Here is a 21,962-nt window from a genome sequence, read left to right as displayed (position 1 = left end):
CCGGCCCCATATGCTGGAGGTGGCGGGTTCAAACCCAGCCCCGGCCAAAAACTGCAAAAACTTAGCCCAGGCCAGCTAAAACAATGATAACTGCAACAACAATAAAACAGTAGCCAGGCATTGTGGTGGGTGCCTGTGGTCCCAGCTACGTGGAAGGCTGAGGCAAGAAAATCTCTTAAGCCCAAGATTTGAGGTTGCTGTGAGCTGTGACACCACAGCACTCTATTGAGAACAACATAGTGAGACTCTGTCTCAAATAGGTATAGTAAGTGATAGATAAACATTAAATCATGAGTCAGAATAACCGAGTTGTAGTCCTGGTTCTGATACTTATTAGCAGTTACTTAGAAAAATCACTTTTCTTCTCTGAGATTTAGTTTCCTACCCCCAAAAATTGAGTGAAGAAGCTAAACTAAATTTAGACTTCTATAATTCCATCAAAAATAGATTTGCTTTTCTTCTGTCAAGAATAATTTTCATAAAAATAAATAAATACTCACTCTGAGTCTAACACATCCTCTGCGAGAGCCTCTCATCATCTTGTCCTTGGACTAAAAGGAAAACAAAACATTCAATGAATAAAAACATTAACAGACTGATAAATTGTTTTTAGAATTATCTTGGGATAAAAAGACAAGATTTACAGTACTATCCATCCCTTCCGCCCACTCCACTCCTGAAAAGAAATCACTATGGATAGTGATTATAAAGGTTATAAATGAAAACGGTTCATAGCACATAAAACTAATCTAATCATGGGACTTTACACTTACTTTTCATGTAACATATATTACACTACAATTTCCATTCCTTCTCCTGCCCCTTAATTCTAGCCCATTGTTTCTCATATTTACTCAGAGAATCACCTAGAAGGCTAAGAATCACCTGGAGCTCTAAAAATTGCTCCCCAGTGATTCTGATAAAGATAGGCGGAAGACAACACTATGAGAAAGAAACATCACTCTAGCTTTACCTCTTTCCAATTCCCCAAGTGGATTTTTTTATCTCTATGACTTCTCATTCCATGGTCCTCACTTTGGAATATCCTTGACCCAGATCTTCTGCCTTGCTGTCATTTTAAGTGCCTTAGCTCTGTCTGATTTAGACATGTTGGCCTAGACGAAATATTAATTTTGCCAAGCCTGGGCCCCCAGAGTCTCCTGCATGTGCCACCCTGTGTTAATAATGGCTGGTTTACTGGCCTGACTCATCCACAAGACTGCACATTTCTTACAGGGTAGTAATTGTACCTGACTCATTTTATGCTTCAGAACAGTGTTTGAGCACACTATGTGCTCAAAAGAAAACATTTAGTGATCAAACATTGCTTACCCTGTCTGTCTCCCTCACCAGACTGATCTAAGCAAAGGCTATGTAACTCACAAGAGTTACAAGACAAGAATGTCTCATACTGACATTCTGTAAATATTCCTAAAATTCTATCACCCTGTGTAATAAAGTAACACTTCAAATAATCAAAGTGTAATTTTTTTTTTTAGAGACAGTCTCACTAAGTCGCCCTCAGCAGAGAGTGCTATAGCATCACAGCTCACAGCAACCTCAAACTCTTGGGCTTAAAGTGATTCTCTTGCCTCAGCCTCCCAAGAAGCTGGGACCACAGGCACCAGCCACAACACCTGGCTATTTTTTGGTTGTAGTTGTCATTGTTGTTTGGCAGGCCCAGGATGGATTCTAAGCCACCAGCTCTGGTGTATGTGGCTGGCGCCCCAGCTACTGAGCTACAGGCAACCAAGCCTATCAAAGTGCATTTTTCTATACTCCACCTATGTGAGAAAGAAGCAAAACAAGCCAATATCATGTGCTTGTGCTTTAAAAACAATTGTCCCACTTGAAACTATTGACATTCTACATCCAATATCCTGAGCCACAAGAACTCATGTTCAAAGGTGCTGAAGAGAGTATTCCTTTAATTCTGCTTATAAATACATGAAGAAACAAACATTCATACATTTTAGAAAATGTTTTCAATATCAAGCTGGTTCAAAAGAGTTTTACTGGCGGTGCCTGTGGCTCAAAGAAGTAGGGCGCCGGCCCCATATACCGGAGGTGGTGGGTTCAAACCCAGTCCCAGCCAAAAACTGAAAAAAAAAAGAAAAAGAAAAAGAAATATTCCTTAAGCATTTATAGTCCTTAATGCTTACCTTCTCTCCAAAAGTGTAAAGCCAATATTCAAAAATAATAATTAGGTTTGAAACCCAGTGAGGAGCTCAGCGCCTGTGGCTCAAGCAGCTAAGGCACCAGCCATATACACCTGAGCTGGCGGGTTCGAATTCAGCCTAGGCCCACCAAACAACAATGACAGCTACAACCAAAAAATAGCCAGGTGTTGTGGCAGGCGCCTGTAGTCCCAGCTACTTGGGAGGCGGAGGCAGGAGACTCACTTGAGCCCAGGAGTTGGAGGTTGCTGTGAGCTGTGATGTCACAGCACTCTACCCAGCACGACAGCTTGAGGCACTGTCTCAAAAAAAAAAAAAAATACCCAGTGAGGTTAGAATGCAAAGTTAACTTGAACAAGGTAAGAACCAAAATATTCATTCTTGATCTTGTTCCACCATAACACAATTTTATTTTTTGAGACTGAGTCCAACTCTGTTATCCTAGGGTAGAGTGCTGTGGTGTCAGAGTTCATAGCAACCTCAAACTCCTGGGCTTAAGAGATCCTCCTGCCTCAGTCTCCTGAGTAGCTTGGATTACAGGTGCCTGCCAAAACACCAGGCTAGTTTTTCTATTTTTAGTAGAGACAGGGTTTCTCTCTTGCTCAGGCCGGTCTCAAACTCCTGAGCTCAAGGGATGTGCCCACCTCAGCCTCTCAGAGTGCTAGGATTACAGATGTGAGCCACTGCAGCCCCCGACCTCATAACACAGTTTCAAAATAACATTATTGTAAATAGAAAAGTGTAAGACAGGGGCCCCAAAGGTAGTACCACTGTTAGGGTTATAAATTAGAAGACACACTGGCTCGGCGCCTGTAGCTCAAGTGGCTAGGGCGCCAGCCACATGCACCAGAGCTGGCGGTTCAAATCCAGCCCAGGGCCCCACCAAACAACAATGACAAATACAACCAAAAATTAGCCGTGCATTGTGGCGGGCGCCTGTAGTCCCAGGTACTTGGGAGGCGGAGGCAAGAGAAATGCTTAGGCCCAAGAGTTTGAGGTTGCTGTGAGCTGTACGCCATAGCACTCTACTCAGGGCGACAGCTTGAGACTCTGTCTCAAAAAAAAAAAAAAAATTTAGAAGATACCAGGCGGTGCCTGTGGCTCAGTGAGTAGGGCGCCGGCCCCATATGCCGAGGGTGGCAGGTTCGGACCCAGCCCCGGCCAAACTGCAACAGAAAAATAGCCGGGCGTTGTGGCGGGCGCCTGTAGTCCCAGCTGCTTGGGAGGCTGAGGCAAGAGAATCGCGTAAGCCCAGGAGTTGGAGGTTGCTGTGAGCCGTGTGACGCCACGGCACTCTACCCGAGGGCGGTACAGTGAGACTCTGTCTCCACAAAAAAAAAAAAAAAAAAAATTAGAAGATACTGAAAAATATAACTGAAAATAATTCAAACGAATATAAATAGGAAACAAATCTAAAATTAGGACATTCTGGCTCTGCGCCCGTAGCACAGTAGTTACGACGTCAGCCACATACACCAAGGCTGGCAGGTTCAAACCCCGCCCGAGCCTGCCAAACAACAATGACAATTATAACAACAACAAAAAATAGCCATGCGTTGCTGTGGGCACCTGTAGTCCCAGCTGCTTGGGAAGCTGAGGCAGGAGAATTGCCTAAGCCCAAGAGTTGGAGGTTGCTGTGAGCTGTAACGCCATAGCACTCTACTGAGGGCAACAGAGTGAGACTCTGTCTCAAGAAAATAAATAAAATAGGGCGGCGCCTGTGGCTCAGTGAGCAGGGCGCAGGCCCCATATGCCTAGGGTGGCGGGTTCAAACCCAGCCCCAGCCAAACTGCAACAACAAAAAAAAAATAGCCGGGTGTTGTGGCGGGCGCCTGTAGTCCCAGCTGCTCGGGAGGCTGAGGCAAGAGAATCGCGTAAGCCCAAGAGTTAGAGGTTGCTGTGAGCCGTGTGACGCCACGGCACTCTACGGAGGGCGGTACAGTGAGACACTGTCTCTACAAAAAAAATAAATAAATAAATAAATAAATAAAATAAAATAAAATTAGGACACTCTATAAAATATTGGTTTAGACTCTTGCAAAAAGTTATTTAAGGCTGGGTGGGCATGGCGGCTTACTCCTGTAATCCTAGCCCTCTGGGCAGCTGAGGCAGGTGAATTTCTTCAGCTCAGGAGTTCAACACCAGCCTGAGCAAAAGCAAGACCCTGTCTCCACTAAAAATAGAAAAAAAAAAAAAAAACTAACCAGGAATTGTTGTGAACAACTGTAGTCCCAGCTACTCAGGAAGTTGAGAAGAGAGGATCACTTGAGCCCAAGAGTTTGAAATTGCTGTGAGCTATGATGATGCCAGGGCCACACAACCCAAGGTGACTGAGTGAGACTCTGCCAAAACTAAAAAAAAAAAGTCATCAGCTACTTGGAGGCTGAGGCAAGAGGTCACTTGAGCTCAGGCATTTCAGATTGCTATGAGCAATAATGACACTACCCAGGGCAATAGAGTGAGATTCTGTCTAAAAAAAAAAAGATTAGTATTTAAACAAGTATAGCACAGAGCAAAAACAAGTGTAACAGGAATGTTATGAACTCCAGGTTCCCTTCCTTGGACAGGTAAACAACACTGAAGAGACCAGGTTTCAGGTTTCATGGGTCAATCTGGTGCTTTAAGAAAAGAATAAGTGGGTGGCGCCTGTGGCTCAGTGGGCAGGACGCCGGCCCCATATAACGAGGGTGGCGGGTTCAAACCCAGCTCCGGCCAAATTGTACCAACAAAATAGCCGGGCGTTGTGGCAGGCACCTGTAGTCCCAGCTTCAGGAGGCTGAGGCAAGAGAATCACCTAAGCCCAGGAGTTGGAGTTTGCTGTGAACTGTGACGCCATAGCACTCTACCGAGGGTGATAAAGTAAGACTCTACAAAAAAAAGAAGAAGAAAGAATCCAATAAGGAGAGAGGGAAGGGACAGGGGTCATTCCAAGCTAAAAGAACAACATCAGCAAAGGCACAGACTCAGAAAACTCTACTTGCCAGTGTCCCACTTCTGCAGGAGAGTAGTCTTATAGTTGGAGACACAAATACAGAGGGGAATTTAGAGACAAGGCTGAAAAGATCACAGGGACTAGATCTTGAAAGATCTGAAAATAAATATGGCATAGTTAAGGCAATTCAACTTTATTCAATAGTTAATGGAGGGCTACTGAAGGTTTACAAGGAGGGGAAACACTGTTAATATGGGGATTTGGTGGGGGGAAGGATAATGCCAACATTAATAACACCAATAGCAGCAGCCGTGGCTTCTCACTCCTTGATAAGCACTTTAGCTTTCTATACGATAAACTTCACAAGACCTTGCACGGTAAGAATTATTCACATGCTATAAATAAAAGTGACGCTAGGGAGATGAAGTAAATCACCCAGGGTTGCCATACACGGAATATGCAGCAGAGTTTCACAATGTGGAACTGCTGCCCACAAAGCATTCTCCCAGACCAGCGGTTCTCAACCTGTGGGTAGCGACCCACAGGAACTGTATTATAGGGTCGCGGCATTAGGAAGGTTGAGAACCACTGTCCCAGACCTTGTCTGTGCTAATGGCCCTCTGCTTCATTCTCTCCCCTCTTAGCAATACTGTGAGGCTAAAGGGAAGCTGGTGTGACTATGTCCCCCAGACACAGCTGAGTGCTAAAGAGCTGGCTACCTGGCCTGTAACATGACCCAGTAACACACAAGGAAGGACAAAGTTCTTTCCCAGGAGTTCTTCAACTGGGGCTAAGAGAAGAGTGCCTTCCTATCTCCTCCTGCAATTGTGAGGTACAGATGCCCCTGGTCACGTGCCTTTTACATGAAGAAAAGAATAAATAAAGCCTACACAGCAAGAGCAGCAGAGAGGTGAGGAGGAAAGTCCCACCTACCAGCAATCTTCAGCTATGTTCTGGTCTGAAGCAAATCTGCCTAAGCCAATGCTGTTCCCCAAATATTAGGTTCCTTTTGATGAATCCTAACAGCTTCTGGTGATGAGAGATGTAACCCCACCCCAGCAATCTTCCTACCGGGTGTTAACCAATGTTCTAAAACCTGCTAACGAATGTATTTTTTAGCCAAGCAGCATAAACACGTATGCAATCTACAGCATGAGCAATGTCTCTCTCTCTGCCTCCAGCTGTAAGGTCCAGCACCTCAAGAAAGGATCACTTGGCTGGGCGCCTATGGCTCAAGCGGCTAAGGCGCCAGCCACATACACCTGAGCTGGCAGGTTCTAATCCAGCCCAGGCCGCCAAACAACAATGATGGCTGCAACCAAAAATAGCCGGGCGTTGTGGTTGGTGCCTATAGTCCCAGCTACTTGGGAGGCAGAGGCAGGATAATAGCTTGAGCCCAGTAGTGGGAGGTTGCTGTGAGCTGTGATACCACAGCACTCTACCCAGGGCGACAGCTTGAGGGGTAAAAGAAAAGAAAGGATCACTCTGGAGGCCGAGCACCATGGCTCACGCCTATAATCGTAGCACTCTGGGAGGCCAAGGCGGGTGGATTGCTTGAGCTCATGGGTTCGAGACCAGCCTGAGCAAGATCAAGACCCTCCATCCCCCCAATCTCTAAAAAATAGCTGGGCATTGTGGGGGGCGCCTGTAGTCCAGCTACTTAGAAGGCTGAGGCAGGGCGGCGCCTGTGGCTCAGTTGGTAAGGCGCCGGCCCCATATACCGAGGGTGACGGGTTCAAACCCAGCCCCGGCCAAACTGCAACCAAAAAATAGCTGGGTGTTGTGGCGGGCGCCTGTAGTCCCAGCTACTTGGGAGGCTGAGGCAAGAGAATTGCTTAAGCCCAGGAGTTGGAGGTTGCTGTGAGCTGTGTGAGGCCACAGCACTCTACCGAGGGCCATAAAGTGAAACTCTGTCTCTACAAAAAAAAAAAAAAGCTGGGTGTTGTGGTGAGCACCGTAGTCCCAGCTACTTGGGAGGCTGAGGCAAGAGAATCCCTTAAACCCAAGAGTTTGAGGTTACTGTGAGCTTTGACGCCATAGCATTCTACCAAGTGCAACAGACTCTGTCTCAAAAAAAAAAAAAAAAAAAAAAAAAAAAAAGAAGGCTGAGGCAAGAGAGTCTCTTAAGCCCAAGACTTTGAGGTTGCTGTGAGCTGTGATGCCATTGCACTCTATCAGGGTCAAGACATAGTGAGGCTCTGTCTCAAAAAAAACTAAATAAATAAAATTAAAATAGCTGGGTGTTGTGGCCGGCACCTGTAGTCTCAACTTGGAAGACTGAGGCAAGAGAATCGTTTAAGCTCCAGAGTTTGAGGTTGCTGTGAGCTAGGATGCCACAGCACTCTACCAACGGCAACACAGTAAGACTCTGTCTGCAAGGGTAGAAAGTCCTACCTATTACAGCAAGTCTTGCGATCAAAAATTATTTCCAAGAATCTTTACACTAATCATCTAATCCCAAAGTACTGATTCAGATTACAATTTGCATTAATGTTTTCAAAGTACCACAAATACAATATAATGCTATTGTAAATGCCTACATTAAAAAACAAGATCTCAGGGTGGCGCCTGTGGCTCAGTGAGTAGGGCGCCAGCCCCATATGCCAAGGGTGGCGGGTTCAAACCCAGCCCCAGCCAAACTGCAACAAAAACAAAAAAATAGCCAGGCGTTGTGGCGGGCGCCTGTAGTCCCAGCTGCTCGGGAGGCTGAGGCAAGAGAATCGCGTAAGCCCAAGAGTTAGAGGTTGCTGTGAGCCGTGTGACTCCACAGCAGTCTACCCGAGGGCGGTACAGTGAGACTCTGTCTCTACAAAAAAAAGATCTGAATTTATTTTGGCAGCACATATACCAAAACAGGAATGATAGAGAAGACTAGCATAGCCCCTGTGCAAAGATGTATGACCTACAATAAAATCTTAAGCATCCTCAGGTCAATGAATGGACCTCCTCTTAGCCAAGGAAACCTGAGAAATACTGGAAAGTTGAGTTGCTGACCCTGAGAAGGGAGATCAGACATGCCTGTCAGGCCTCCCTTCCTGGTAGAGATATCCTTTGTAACTCATTAACAAGCCTAAGACATACAAGACAAAGCTTAAACTACACCTGCAGGTCATCAATTTACTTCGCAGTCTAGGTGTATGTTCACTTTAGGTCTAGTGGCTTGTTTCTGATTAACAAATTCCTATAACTTAAAACATTTCAAGCCTTTAGATAAATCTTCAATCTATCCAATAACAAAGCAAAGAATCTTAAATCCACCTACAAGCTGTAATAAGATGTCTTGCCTTTTCAAGCCATACCAATGTACATCATCCATGTATTGAATTATGATTCTACACGTAATTCCTGACTCCCTGAAATGCATAAAACCAAACTGTAACCCAACCACACAAAGACCACTTGCTCAAGGTTTCATAGGCATGGGTCTCTGGGCTATGGTTGCAAATATTTGGCTCAGAATAAACCTCTTTAAATTATTTTACAGACTTTCAGTTCTTTTCTATTGACAGGTGACATAAAAATCCATGAAGCATTCTATATTTTAAAAAATAAAGTAAAAAAAGAGAAAAATCTCAAATCATCAACCTAATCTTCTACTTTAAAAAACTACACAAAGGGGCAGCGCGAGGGGCTCAAAGGAGTAGGGTGCTGGCCCCATATACCAGAGGTGGCAGGTTCAAACCCAGCCCCGGCCAAAAAATGCAAAAAAAAAAACCTACACAAAATATAATGATGCTAAAGTATTAACTAAAAAGGAGAAAAAAACTATGCAAAGTACAGCAACTAAACCTAAAACAAGCAGAACAAAGGAAAAAATAAAGATTAGAAAAGAAATGAAATGAAAGCAGAAAACAGAAAAATAGAGAAAAATCAAAGAAACAAAAAAGTTTGTCCTTTTAAAAAGATCAACAGGGTGGCACCTGTGGCTCAGTGAGTAGGGCACCAGCCCCATATACTGAGGGTAGCGGGTTCAAACCCGGCCCCCGCCAAACTGCAACAGAAAAATAGCCAGGCGTTGTGGTGGGCGCCTGTAGTCCCAGCTACTGGGGAGGCTGAGGCAGGAGAATCGCTTAAGCCCAGGAGTTGGAGGTTGCTGTGAACCATGTGATACCACACCACTCTGCTGAGGGTGATAAAGTGAAATAAAAAAAAAGATCAACAAATTTGACAAACCATTAGCTAGAATGACCAAGAAAAAGGGGAGGAGGCCTCAAACTACTAAAATTAGGAATGAAAAGGGAGACATTATTACAATCTTACAGAATAAAAAGATTCTAAAGGAATAATAAACTACAAATTAGATAACCTAGATGATAGGAACAAAATCTGAATAGATCAATGACAAGCAAAAAATATTGAGTTAGTAATGAAAAACTTAACAAAGGAAAGCACAGGCCCAGATGGTAAATTCTATCAAATGTTTCACACACTGACTGCGATACACAAAAAAGAAAATTTTTGCTGGGCATGGTGACTCGCGCCTATAATCCTAGCCCCCAGGGAGGCCAAGGCGGTAGATTGCTTGAGCTCAGTAGTTGGAGACCAGCCTCAGCCAGGGTGAGAACCCCGACTCTACCAAAAATAGAAAAACCAGCTCTGCACCCGTAGCATAGTGGTTATGGCACCCACCACATACAGGCCTGCTAAAAACAACAACTGCAACAAAAAAATAGCTGGGTGTTGTGGCATTGTGGCATCACCACCTCAGCTCTGCCTCAGAACATCAGGCACTAGGTTCTCACAAGGAGCATGCAAACCTAGATCCTTTGCATGCACAGCCTACAGCAGGGTTCACACTCCTATGGGAATCTAATGTCACCACTTATCTGACAGGTGGCAGAACTCACCTGGGGATGGGGGTGGCCATGAATACAGATGAAGCTTCCCTTACTCACCACTCACTTGCTGTCCAGCTACTTGTGAGGCTGAGGCAAGAGAATCGTTTAAGCTCAAGAGTTTGAGGTTGCTGTGAGCTGTGAGACTGTCTCAAAAAAAAAAATTTTTTTTTTCCCCTTGGGGTCACAGTGTTTTATTCCAAAAATAGAATTAAAACTTTGAAAACAGGGCGGCACCTGTGGCTCAGTCGGTAGGGCACCAGCCCCATATACCAAGGGTGGCGGGTTCAAACCCGGCCCCGGCCGAACTGCAACAAAAAAGTAGCCGGGTGTTGTGTCGGGCGCCTGTAGTCCCAGCTATTTGGGAGGCTGAGGCAAGAGAATGGCTTAAGCCCAGGAGTTGGAGGTTGCTGTGAGCTGTGTGATGCCATGACACTCTACCGAGGGCCATAAAGTGAAACTCTGTCTCTACAAAAAAAATAAACAAATAAAAAAATAAAAATAGCCAGGCATGGGTGGCTCCTGTGGCTCAAAGGAGTAGGGTGCCAACCCTATATGTTGGAAGTGGCAGGTTCAAACCCAGCCCCAGCCAAAAAAAAACACAAAAAAATGGAAAAAAAAAATAGCCAGGCATGGCTTGGCACCCGTAGCACAGGGTGCCAGCCACACACACCAAGCCTGGTGGGTTCCAACCCAACCCAGGCCAGCTAAACAACAATGGCAATTGCAACAACAACAACAAAAAAAAAAACTTTGAAAACAAAATGATCCAAAGACATACATAAATAAAAATATAAAAACTTGAGACGACCCAGAAGTTGTACTTGCACCCACCGCTTTCCTCCTCCCACAATCCTGCGCCCTCTTTCTTTCCAACCTGGGCCCTGCAGAATGGCTCCCACAAAGAAGGGTGGCGAGAAGAAGAAGGGCCAGTCTGCCATCAACTAGGTGGTGACTCGAGAATACACTATCAATATTCACAAGTGCATCCATGGAGTGAACTTCAAGAAGCGTGCCCCTCGGGCACTCAAAGAGATCAGGAAATTTGCCAGGAAAGAGATGGGAATTTCAGATGTGCGCATTGATACCAGGCTTAACAAAGCTGTCTGGGCCAAAGGCATAAGGAATTTCCCAAACCGTATCCATGTGCGGTTATCCAGAAAATGCAATGAAGATGAAGATTCACCAAACAAGCTCTATACTTTGGTTACCTATGTACCTGTTACTACTTTCAAAAATCTACAGACAGTCAACGTGGATGAGAACTGGTGATTTTCAGACATATCAAATAAAATTATAAAATCACAAAAAAAATAAAAATAAAAATAAAAACTTGAAAATAATACAAAAAGTAACATGAGAACATGAAAAACAGTTCATAACTCATGTGGCAGCTAATATGTTAAAGAATTAAAAACAATCCTTCATAAAAGGATTTTCTCTTTCTCTTCCAAAATATAGAAACATGTCCCCATTTTTCCATAAAGGCAGTATTATTCTAATACCAAAACCAGACAAAGAAATCACAGGGGAAAAAGCAATGTCTATTATGAATACAGATACAAAACACTGGCAAACCTAATACAGCAATATATAAAATGAATTATATCTTATAACTAAGTAGAATTTATCCCAAGAACACAAGGTTGGGTCAACATACAAGAATCAATCAATATAGGCTAGGCACCTATAGGTCAGTGGTTAGGGCACCGGCCACATACACCAGGGCTGGTCGGTTCAAACCTGGCCCGGGCCTGCTAAACAACAATGACAAGTACACCAAAAAAACCGCCGAGCATTGTGTCAGGCGCCTGTAGTCCCAGCTACTTGGGAGGCTGAGGCAAGAGAACCACTTAAGCCCAAGAGTTGGAGGTTGCTGTGAGCTGTGATTTCACAGCACTCCACTGAGGATGACATAGTGAGACTCTGTCTCAAAAAAAAAAAAAAAAATGAATGACTCAATATAATACACCATACTAATAAAGAACAAAAATCATATAATCATCTTAAAACAGCAAACCTTTTTTGGCACTAGGGAACAGATTTCATGGAAGACAATTTTTCCACCCACCCAGGGTGTAGAGGGAGGGTGGTTTTGATATGAGTCTGCAAGCAATTGACTTATTGTGGTCTCTGTGCAGTCAAACCTCTCTGCAGCCTCTCCCCAGAGCTAGCATCACCACCTCAGCACCACCTCAGATCATAAGGTTCTCATAAGGAGCATGTAAACCTAGATCCCTCACATGCACGACCTACAGCAGGGTTCACACTCCTATGGGAATCTAATGCCACCACTTAATCTGATAGGTGGCAGAGCTCAGGTATGATGGGGATGGGGGTGGCTGTGAATACAGATGAAGCTTCGCCTGCTCACCATTCACTTGCTGTCCAGCCTGCTTCCTAACAGGTCACAGACTGGTACCAGTCCACGGCCCAGGGGTTGGGAACCACAATCTTAAGACACAAAAAAGGCAATTGGGGAAAAAGAAAGCTAACACCTTTTCGTAATAAAAACACTCAACAAACTAGGGATAGAAGGGAACTTCTTCAACCTGATAAAGGGCATCTATAAAAAACCCATAAGTAGGGCGGCGCCTGTGGCTCAATGAGTAGGGCGCCGGCCCCATATACCGAGGGTGGTGGGTTCGAACCCAGCCCTGGCCAAACTGTAACAAAAAAATAGCCGGGCGTTGTAGCGGGCGCCTGTCATCCCAGCTACTCGGGAGGCTGAGGCAAGAGAATCATGTAAGCCCAAGAGCTGGAGGTTGCTGTGAACCGTGTGACACCATGGCACTCTACCGAGGATGGTAAAGTGAGACTCTGTCTCTACAAAAAAAAAAAAAAACCCACAAGTACCCTCACACCTTATGGTGAAAGTCTAAAAGCTTTACACTTAAGGCCAAGCAGAGTGACTTGCACCAGTAATCTAGCATTCTGGGAGTGCCATGGTAGAAGGATTGCTTGATCTCAGGAGTTCAAGACCAGCCTGAGCAAGAGTAAGACCCTGTCTCTACTAAAAAAAAAAAGAGAAAAAAAAAAATAGCTGGGCACCTGTAGTCTAGTCCCAGTTCCTTAGGAGTCTGAGGCAAGAGGAACACTTGAACCCAGGACTTTGAGGTTGCTGTGGGTTAGGCTGTGAGATAGGCACAGAATAAGACTCTGTCTCAAAAAAGACAAAAAGTAAAATAAAATAAAAGCATTTTGCTTAGGGCGGCGCCTGTGGCTCAGTGGGTAGGGCGCCGGCCCCATATACGGAGGGTGGCAGGTTCAAACACGGCCCCAGCCAGCTAAAACAGCAGTGGCAACTGCAACAAAAAATATCCAGGTGTTGTGGTGGGCCCCTGTAGTTCCAGCTACTCGGGAGGCTGACGCAAGAGAATCACTTAAGCCCAGAGTTGGAGGTTGCTGTGAGCTATGATGCCACCACACTCTATGGGGGGGGGGGGCGACAGGCCGAGACTCAGTCTAAAAAAAAAAAGGCGTTTGCTTAAGAGTAGGAACAAGACAAGGGTGTTCTCTCTCTCTCTCTGTTGTTTTTTTTTTTTTTTTTTTTTTTTTTGAGATAGAGTCTCACTTTGTCACCCACAGTAGAATGCCATGGCATCACAGCAACCTCAAACTCTTGGACTCCAGTGATTCTCTTGCCTCAGCCTCCTGAGTAGGTGGGATCACAGGTGTCTGCCACAATGCTCGGCTATTTTTAGAGACGGGGTCTCATTCTCCCTCAGGCTGGTCTCGAACTCATGAGCTCAGGCAATTCACCTATCTTGGCCTCCCAGAGTGCTAGGATTACAGGCGTGAGCCATCACACCTGGCAGGATATTCCCTTTTGCCATTCCTACTCAACACTATACTGGAGGTACCAGCCAGGGAAATAGATAAGAAAAAGAAATAAAAGGCATCTAGATTAGAAAAGAAGAACTAAAACTATCTCTACTTTCAGATGAGATATAGAAAATCTTACATACAGAATATCCTAAAGAATACACACACAAAACTATTAGAATAAACAAGTTCATGAAAGTTTTAAAATACGAGTTTGATATATAAAAACAAATTGTACTAGTACACTCTTGGAATAATCTGAAAATGAAATTAAGAAAACAATTCCAGAGTGGCGCCTGTAGCTCAGTGGATAGGGCGCCAGTTCCATATACTGAGAGTGGCAGGTTTAAAACTGGCCCTGGTCAAACTCCAACAAAATAATAGCCGGGTATTGTGGTGGGTGCCTGTGGTCCCAGCTACTAGGGAGGTTGAGGCAAGAGAATCACGTAAGTCCAGGAGTTGGAGGTTGCTGTGAGCTGTGATGCCACAGCACTCCACCGAGGGCAATAAAGTGAGACTCTGTCTCTAAACAAAAAAAAAAAAAAAGAAAGAAAGAAAAAAGAAAACAATTCCCGTGGCCCCTGTGACTCAATGGAGTAGGGGGCCGGCCCCATATGCTGGAGGTGGAGGGTTCAAACCCAGCCCCGGCCAAAAGTTAAAAAAAAAAAAAAAAGAAAGAAAACAATTCCATTTATAATATAGCATCAAAAAAATAAAATACTGGGGCGGCGCCTGTGGCTCAGTCGGTAGGGCGCCGGCCCCATCTACCGAGGGTGGCGGGTTCAAACCCGGCCCTGGCCAAACTGCAACCAAAAAATGGCCGGGCGTTGTGGCGGGTGCCTGTAGTCCCAGCTACTCGGGAGGCTGAGGCAAGAGAATCATGTAAGCCCAAGAGCTGGAGGTTGCTGTGAGCCGTGTGACGCCACGGCACTCTACCAAGGGCAGTAAAGTGAGACTCTGTCTCTACAAAAAAAAAAAAAGAAAAGAAAATTTTTTTAAACTTAAAGAAAACTACAAAACAACATTTGAAGGCAATGGAAAATGGAAACACATCTCATGTCCATGCAATAGAAGACTAAACATTGTTAAAATAGCAACATTCCACAAATTGATTCACAGATTCAATATAATTCCTAACTAAATCCCAGATGCTTTTTTTTTTTTTTTTTTTGCAGAAATTGGCAAGCTGATCCTAATATTCAGTGTAAATCAAGGGACCCAGAATAGTCAAAATAGCCTTCAAAAAAAGAACAATGTTGGAGGACTCACAGTTCTCAATTCTAAAACTTAATACAAAACTATAATGGCCTGATGTGTGGGCCAGACGTGGAAGCTCACACCTAATCCCAGCTACTCAGGAGGTTGAGGTAGGAGGATGGCTTGAGCCCGGGAGTCCAAGGCTCAGTGAGCTGCAGTACCACTATACTCCAGCATAGGCAATCTCTTACCAAAAATAAATAAGTAGGGTACTGACGTTAGAATATATGTAAAGATCAATACAATAAAATTGGAAGTCCAGAAATAAACCCATACGTTTAGGGTCAAATGATTTTTTTTCTTTTTTTTTTTTGAGAAGGGGTCTTACTATGTCACCCTCAGTAGACTGCTATGGTGTCACAGCTCACAGCAACCTCAAACTCTTGGGCTTAAGCAATTCTCTTGCCTCAGCCTCCCAGTAGCTGGGACTACAAGCGCCCGCCACAACGCCCGGCTATTTTTTTGTTATTTTTATTTAGCAGGCCCTGCCCAGGTTCCAACCCACCAGCCCCACTGTATGTGGCCGTCGCCCTAACCACTAAGCTATGGGCATGGAGCCTGAATTGATTTTTTTGCAAGACTGCCAAGACCAACCAACAAGGAAAGAATAGTATTTCCAACAAATGATGCTAAAACAAATGGACATAGCCATATGCAAAAGAATAGAGTTGGAGCCCTATACTACCCCATATAAAAAAGTTAACTCTAAATGAATCCAAGACCTAAATTACATAGAAGCTAAAACTATTAAACTCTTAGAAAAAAAAAAGTGTAAATGTTCGTGACCTTGGATTAGGGAATGGTTCATTAGACAACACACCAAAAGTGCAAACAACAAAAGAAAATCCGTAAGTTGGACATCATTAAAATTAAAAACATTTGTGCACCAAAGGACACTATCAAAACAGTGAAAAAACAAATCATAGAAGGGGAGAAAATATTTGCAACTCATATAGCTATCTCATAAGGGATATATAAAGATATATAAAAAATTCATAATTCAACAACAAAAAAAGAAACAATTTTTAAATGGGTAAAAGATTCAAATAGCTTTTTCACCTAAGAAAACCAAATTAACATTGGCTCGGCACCCGTAGCCCAGTGGTTAAGGCACTGGCCACATACTCCAGGGCTGGCAAGTTTGAAACTGGCCTGGGCCAGCTAAACAACAATGACAACTGCAACAAAAAAGAAAATAGCCAGGCATTGTGGCAGGCACCTGTAGTCCCAGCTACTTGGGAGGCTGAGGCAAGAGAATCACTTAAGATCAAGAGTTTGAGGTTGCTGTGAGCTGTGACGCCACGGTACTCTACCCAGGGCAACAAAGTAAGACTCTGCCTCAAAAAAATAATAATAATAATAATTAACAAAATAATTTCAAGTGATGAAAAGTATTAAGAACCAAATAAGGGCGGCGCCTGTGGCTCAGTCAGTAAGGCGCCGGCCCCATATACCAAGGGTGGCGGGTTCAAACCCGGCCCCGGCCGAACTGCAACCAAAAAATAGCCGGGCGTTGTGGCGGGCGCCTGTAGTCCCAGCTACTCGGCAGGCTGAGGCAAGAGAATCGCTTAAGCCCAGGAGTTGGAGGTTGCTGTGAGCTGTGTGAGGCCACGGCACTCTACTGAGGGCCATAAAGTGAGACTCTGTCTCTACAAAAAAAAAAAAAAAGAAAAGAAAAAAAGAACCAAATAAAACAGAGATTATCGTAGTCCACTTTGGGCTTCTATAACAGAATACCTGAGAGTGGTTAAATTATAGCAAATTTATTTTCTTACAGTTCTTAAGGTGAGAAGTCCAAGATCAAGGCGCCAGCATCTGCTGAGGGCCTTCTTGCTGCCTCATCACAAGGCAGAAGGGCAAAGAGTGCCAGAGAGACAGCCCTTATTGTAACGGCATTCACCATGCGTGAGGGCAGGGCCACATGACCTGAACACCTCCCCTAGCCCCACTTCCCAACACTGGTGCACTGGGGATTAAATTTTCAACACATGAATTCTGAGGGACACATTCGAACCACAGCACAGATGATTAGAAAATTATTGCTTGGGGAAGAAGTTGTACTATAACTTAGGTGGTCTGAAAAAACACTGAGGAGTTGATACTGAGCTGAGATCTAAACCAGAAGATAAGCCATGTAAACAATTCCAAGGAGAAAGTTCCAGACAGAGGGAATAGCAGAAAATAATTCATCAGTAGACTTGCTCTCCAATTCTCAGCAAAGGCTATTTCACATTTTCTGCATGCTCCCATCATGCTGCACATACGCCCTTAGCACATCCCTACTGGGCTTTCTCACAGGCATTTCAAACTCAACGTGATCCTGTCTGTTCTTCCATCCAAACTTCCCTCATTTCTGACTTTTACAAATCTCTCACATCTATCCTAACCCAATCTCTACTATCAACCAACCTACTCCAAATCTCCCTAATCCACTCCCTATGTTGTATCAGTCCTCCTCCTCAGAGATGGGGTCTTGCTGTGCTGCCCAGGTGAGGGTGCAGTGACACAATCCTGGTTCTCACTGCAGCCTCAGACTCCTGGGCTCAATTGATGCCCCTATCTCAGCCTCCCAAGTAGCTGGGATCAAAACTCTTGCTCTCTCACCATGTGATGCTCTGAGCTATATCATCAAGCAGCAAGAAGGCCCTCACCAGGAGCTGAATAGGTACTGGTACCATGCTCTTCCAGCCTCCAGAAGTATGAGCCAAAATAAACTTCTTTATCTTACAAATTACCCACCTACACTATACTATTATGGGAACAAAAACAGAGCGCCCACACACACACTCCTGTAATCCTAGCACTCTGGGAGGCCAAGGCAGGTAGACTGCTTGAGCTCAGGAGTTCGAGACCAGTTTGAGTATGAGCAAGAACCCCCACCACTATTAAAAATAGAAAAACTAGATGGGCATTGTGGCAGACACCTGTAGTCTGCTCAGCTACTCGGGAGGCTGAGACGCAAAAGTTTGAGGTTGCTGTGAGCTATGACACCACAGCACTCTGCTGAGGGTGACAAAGTGAGACTGTCTCAAAAGAAAAAAAAATGTGGCTCGGCGCCCGTGGCTCAAGCAGCTAAGGCGCCAGCCACATACACCTGAGGTAGCGGGTTCGAATCCAGCCCGGGCCTGCCAAACAACGATGACGGCTGCAACCAAAAAAAAAAAACATAGCCAGGCGTTGTGGCGGGCGCCAGTAGTCCTAGCTACTTGGGAGGCAGAGGCAGAGGCAGAGGCAGGAGACTCGCTTGAGCCCAGGAGTTGGAGGTTACGGTGAGCTGTAATGCCATGGCACTCTACCCAGGGCGACAGCTTGAGGCTCTGTCTCCAAAAAAACAAAAAAACAAAAAAAAAAAACTGCATGGATTTTAAAAAGCCCTAGAGCCAAAGCAATCTTTCCACATACCATAAGGATTAGATCTTTTGTTTTCCTCTGATCTGAAAGGATAATAAAAAATTCTTTTCCCAGGCTTGGCACCTGTAGCTCAGTGGCTAGGGTGCCAGCCACATACACACAGCCTGGTGGGTTAGAACCCAGTCTGGGCCTGCCAGACAACAACAACAACTGCAACTAAAAAGTAGCCAGGTGTTATGGCAGGCACTGGTAGTCCCAGCTACTTGGGGGGCTGAGGCAAGAGAATAGCTCAAGCCCAAGAGTTTGAGGTTGCTGTGAGATATGACATCACAGCACTGTATGGAGGGTGACATAGTGAGACTGTCTCAAAAAAAAAAAAGAAAAAAAGGCTCCGTGCTTGTGGCTCAAGCAGCTAAGGCGCCAGCCAGATACACCTGAGCTGGCGGGTTTGAATCCAGCCCAGGCCGGCCAAACAACAATGACAGCTGTAACCAAAAAAAAAAAGCCGGGGCGTATGGCAGGCTCCTGTAGTCCCAGCTACTTAGGAGGTGGAGGCAGGAGAATCACGTGAGCCCAGGAGTTGGAGGTTGCTGTGAGCTGTGATGTCATAGCACTCAACCGAGGGCAACAGCTTGAGGCTCTGTCTCAAAAAAAAAAAGTTCTCTTCCCAGAGAAGTTGAAAAAGTTACTGCTAGGCTAAGCCCCCAAGGTCCCAAGAAAAAGGATACAGCTGTCTCCCTAGATATTTGCTATAAAAAGAAATGGAGTTCCAGCCAGGCGCCCTGGCTCACGCCTCTAATGCCACCACTTAGGAGGCCCAGGCTGGTGGACTGCTTGAGCTCACAGGTACATGACCAGCCTGAACGAGAACAAGACCTTGTCTCTAAAAATAACCAGGTGTTGTGGCAGGCACTTGTAGTCCCAGAAATTTGGGAGGCTGAGGCAAGAGAATCACTTAAGCCCAGGAGTTTGAGGTTGCTGTGAGCTGTGACACCACAGCACTCTACCAAGGGTGACAAAATGAGACTATCTCAAAAAAAAAAGGAAAGAAAGAAATGGAGCTCCAGAACTTGACCTCCTGGGGAGATTTTATTTAGGATTTAGGCTTATTACCTTTCCTAAGTGACTCTTTCAGGAGAGGGAGGAGGATAGTTACTTCTTTCCCTTCATAAGAAAAGAAAAATCATTCTTCCTCATCCCTCCTGTAGGATGACTGACATGACTCTTACAGCACTGCCCTAGGAATAAGGACCAGGGCAAAGGTGGACCAACACATTATTATTATGAAACCTGCCCCTGGTCCAGAATATCTTGTGTGCATTCAGTATAAAATTAATAAAGATGAAAATTAAAAGCATGCCAAATACTTAAACTATAATTAGACTGTTCTGAAATTGCTTATTTAATGTTCATCACCCCCGCTGGCCTACTAATTCTAGGAGAATAATGACCTACCGTACAATGGAGACTCAAGAAATATTTGCTGAATGACTGAATGACAGGAAGGATACACATAAATGCAGACAGCCATTTAAAACTACATTAATATAGCCTATAACCTTATATACTGTCTCAACAGACAGTAATCTGGTAAAGCTTCTATTATTACTTTGATCATGTTGGTCAGAAAAATGAAACAGAGCTGTTAAATTAGCTGCCCAAGGACAAACTCAATTTCACAGCTGCTGGTCTGTTACTAAGTCTGTTAAGCCTTTCTCCAAGGAAAAGAACCTTTGTCCTTTATCAACCATCTTCATACCTCTCTGACATTTATATCTTTTTTAAAAAGTCAGTACTTTTCCCCCTCAAAGAAACTTCTAAGGAAGGCTGAATCCAACATTCTAACTAATACCACATAAGGCAGTAAACACCTTAAGGTTATCTAGATTTTCTTCAGTACTCTGCCACTGTGAAAATCATTTAATTTTGTAGACAATCAACACATGTATAAGCCCCTGCTGAGCTGTAACCTAGAATGGGGTTAAGCAACCAAAAGCAGCTTTTTGCTGACTGTAGAATAAAGGATCTTGTGGAGAAAATTAGTAAATTAATAAAATGAGAAAAAAATGTTCCTGGCTAGGCTCCATGGCTCACACCTATAATCCTAGCACTCAGGAGGCCAAGGCAAGTAGATTGCTCAAGCTCAGGAGTTAAGACACCAGCCTGAGCAGGAGCGAGACCCTGTCTTTGCTAAAAATAGAAAAACTAGGGTGGTGCCTGTGGCTCAGTGAGTAGGGCGCCGGCCCCATATGCCAAGGGTGGCGGGTTCAAACACAGCCCTGGCCAAATTGTAACAAAAAGGTGGCCGGGCATTGTGGCGGGCGCCTGTAGTCCCAGCTGCTTGGGAGGCTGAGGAAAGAGAATTGCGTAAGCCCAAGAGTTAGAGGTTGCTGTGAGCTATGACGCCATGGCAGTCTACCCGAGGGCGGTACAGTGAGACTCTGTCTCTACAAAAAATAAAAAATAGAAAAACTAGGAGCACTTTATGGCAGGCACCTGTAGTTCCAGCTACTCGGGAGGCTAAGGCAAGAGAATTGCTCAGGTCCAGGAATTTGAGGTTGCTGTGAGCTATGATGTCACAGCACTCTACCCAAGGAGTGAGACTCTGTCTCAAAAATATATATATTTTTTCCATTTATTATAATAAAGTTCTGAAAGAGTCATAAAAGTTTGTTAAAACACAGGATCTACCTTGCTAAAATTAATTTCAGAAACTTTCTAGAAAATATATATATAAGGCAGCACTGTGGCTCAAGGCGTAGGGCGACAGCCCCATATACTGGAGGTGGTAGGTTCAAACACGTCCCTGGCCAAAAGCTGAAAAAAAAAACAATATATATATCTATATATATATAACATTTTTTTTTAAAACGGGAACACGTTACCTTTATTTGCATTTCTCAGAATACTGTACAAAGGGAGTAAAAATCCTATTCACACTTTGCTTAGAAAGATTTTGAGGTGAAAGTTCCCTATGATACATGGGGTGGAGGGAGGGGCACGAGGGCCAGTGACCTCCTCTCCTGCAGGCCCCTAGGCAAGGACACATGTCCCTCTCCATTTCAACCCTAGTAACACCACCCCTAGTCGGACTGGGGAGGCTCAGGGCCCACCCTTCTCCTCCACAGGCCACTCCTTGTTCCCTCCGCTGGCCTGCTCTAGCCCACCGACCTGTGCAGAGGTGGCCTGAGCGCCCCACAGGTGCACACTGTATGAGAGGCCCTGCCCCAGTGCCAGTGTGCACAGGAAGTTACAGGGTGACGAGCTGCAGAGGACCACATCATCCCCCATTTCCCTCGAGGCTTCCCCACGCCCTTCACGCTACTGCAGAAAGCAATGCCAGATTGGACCTGTGCTTACAATGACTCACAGGCCTCTAGCTCCCTTGTCCACTCCCTCACCCAGCCCAGGAGCTTCGAGCCACACCGCAGCCTCCCTTCCCTATCACCATCACTGTTCTGCCAGTAATTAACCCTCCAAATGGGCTGCCCTCCCCGCTCATATGAGAGGAGACGGAGACTAGCTTGTGTCCTCACCCCTCCCTTATACCCATCCTCTGCTGCTATCCAACTCCCTTCTTCTAAG

At 44.9% G+C, this 21,962-nt stretch overlaps 1 protein-coding gene and 1 pseudogene across 8 annotated transcripts in view; one reads left to right on the top strand and one right to left on the bottom strand.

Moving 5' to 3' along the window:
- OSBPL9 (oxysterol binding protein like 9) overlaps positions 1-21,962 on the bottom strand; it is a 222,440-nt gene that overhangs the window by 157,632 nt on the left and 42,846 nt on the right. For 7 of the 8 annotated variants that reach the window (XM_053576467.1, XM_053576470.1, XM_053576466.1 and 4 more), the window contains exon 2: positions 501-551. The exons of the other annotated variant lie outside the window; for it this stretch is intronic. In XM_053576467.1, the coding sequence (XP_053432442.1) occupies positions 501-551 (51 nt within the window). The remainder of the gene's footprint in view (positions 1-500; positions 552-21,962) is intronic. 8 annotated transcript variants of the gene reach the window in all.
- LOC128575451 (60S ribosomal protein L31-like) lies at positions 10,836-11,216 on the top strand (annotated as a pseudogene).

This window comes from Nycticebus coucang, chromosome 22 (genome assembly GCF_027406575.1).
Source record: "Nycticebus coucang isolate mNycCou1 chromosome 22, mNycCou1.pri, whole genome shotgun sequence".
In the NCBI taxonomy this organism is placed as follows: Eukaryota; Metazoa; Chordata; class Mammalia; order Primates; family Lorisidae; genus Nycticebus; species Nycticebus coucang.
Note: the sequence above shows the minus strand (reverse complement) of the source record. Positions and strands in the feature narration are given on the sequence as shown.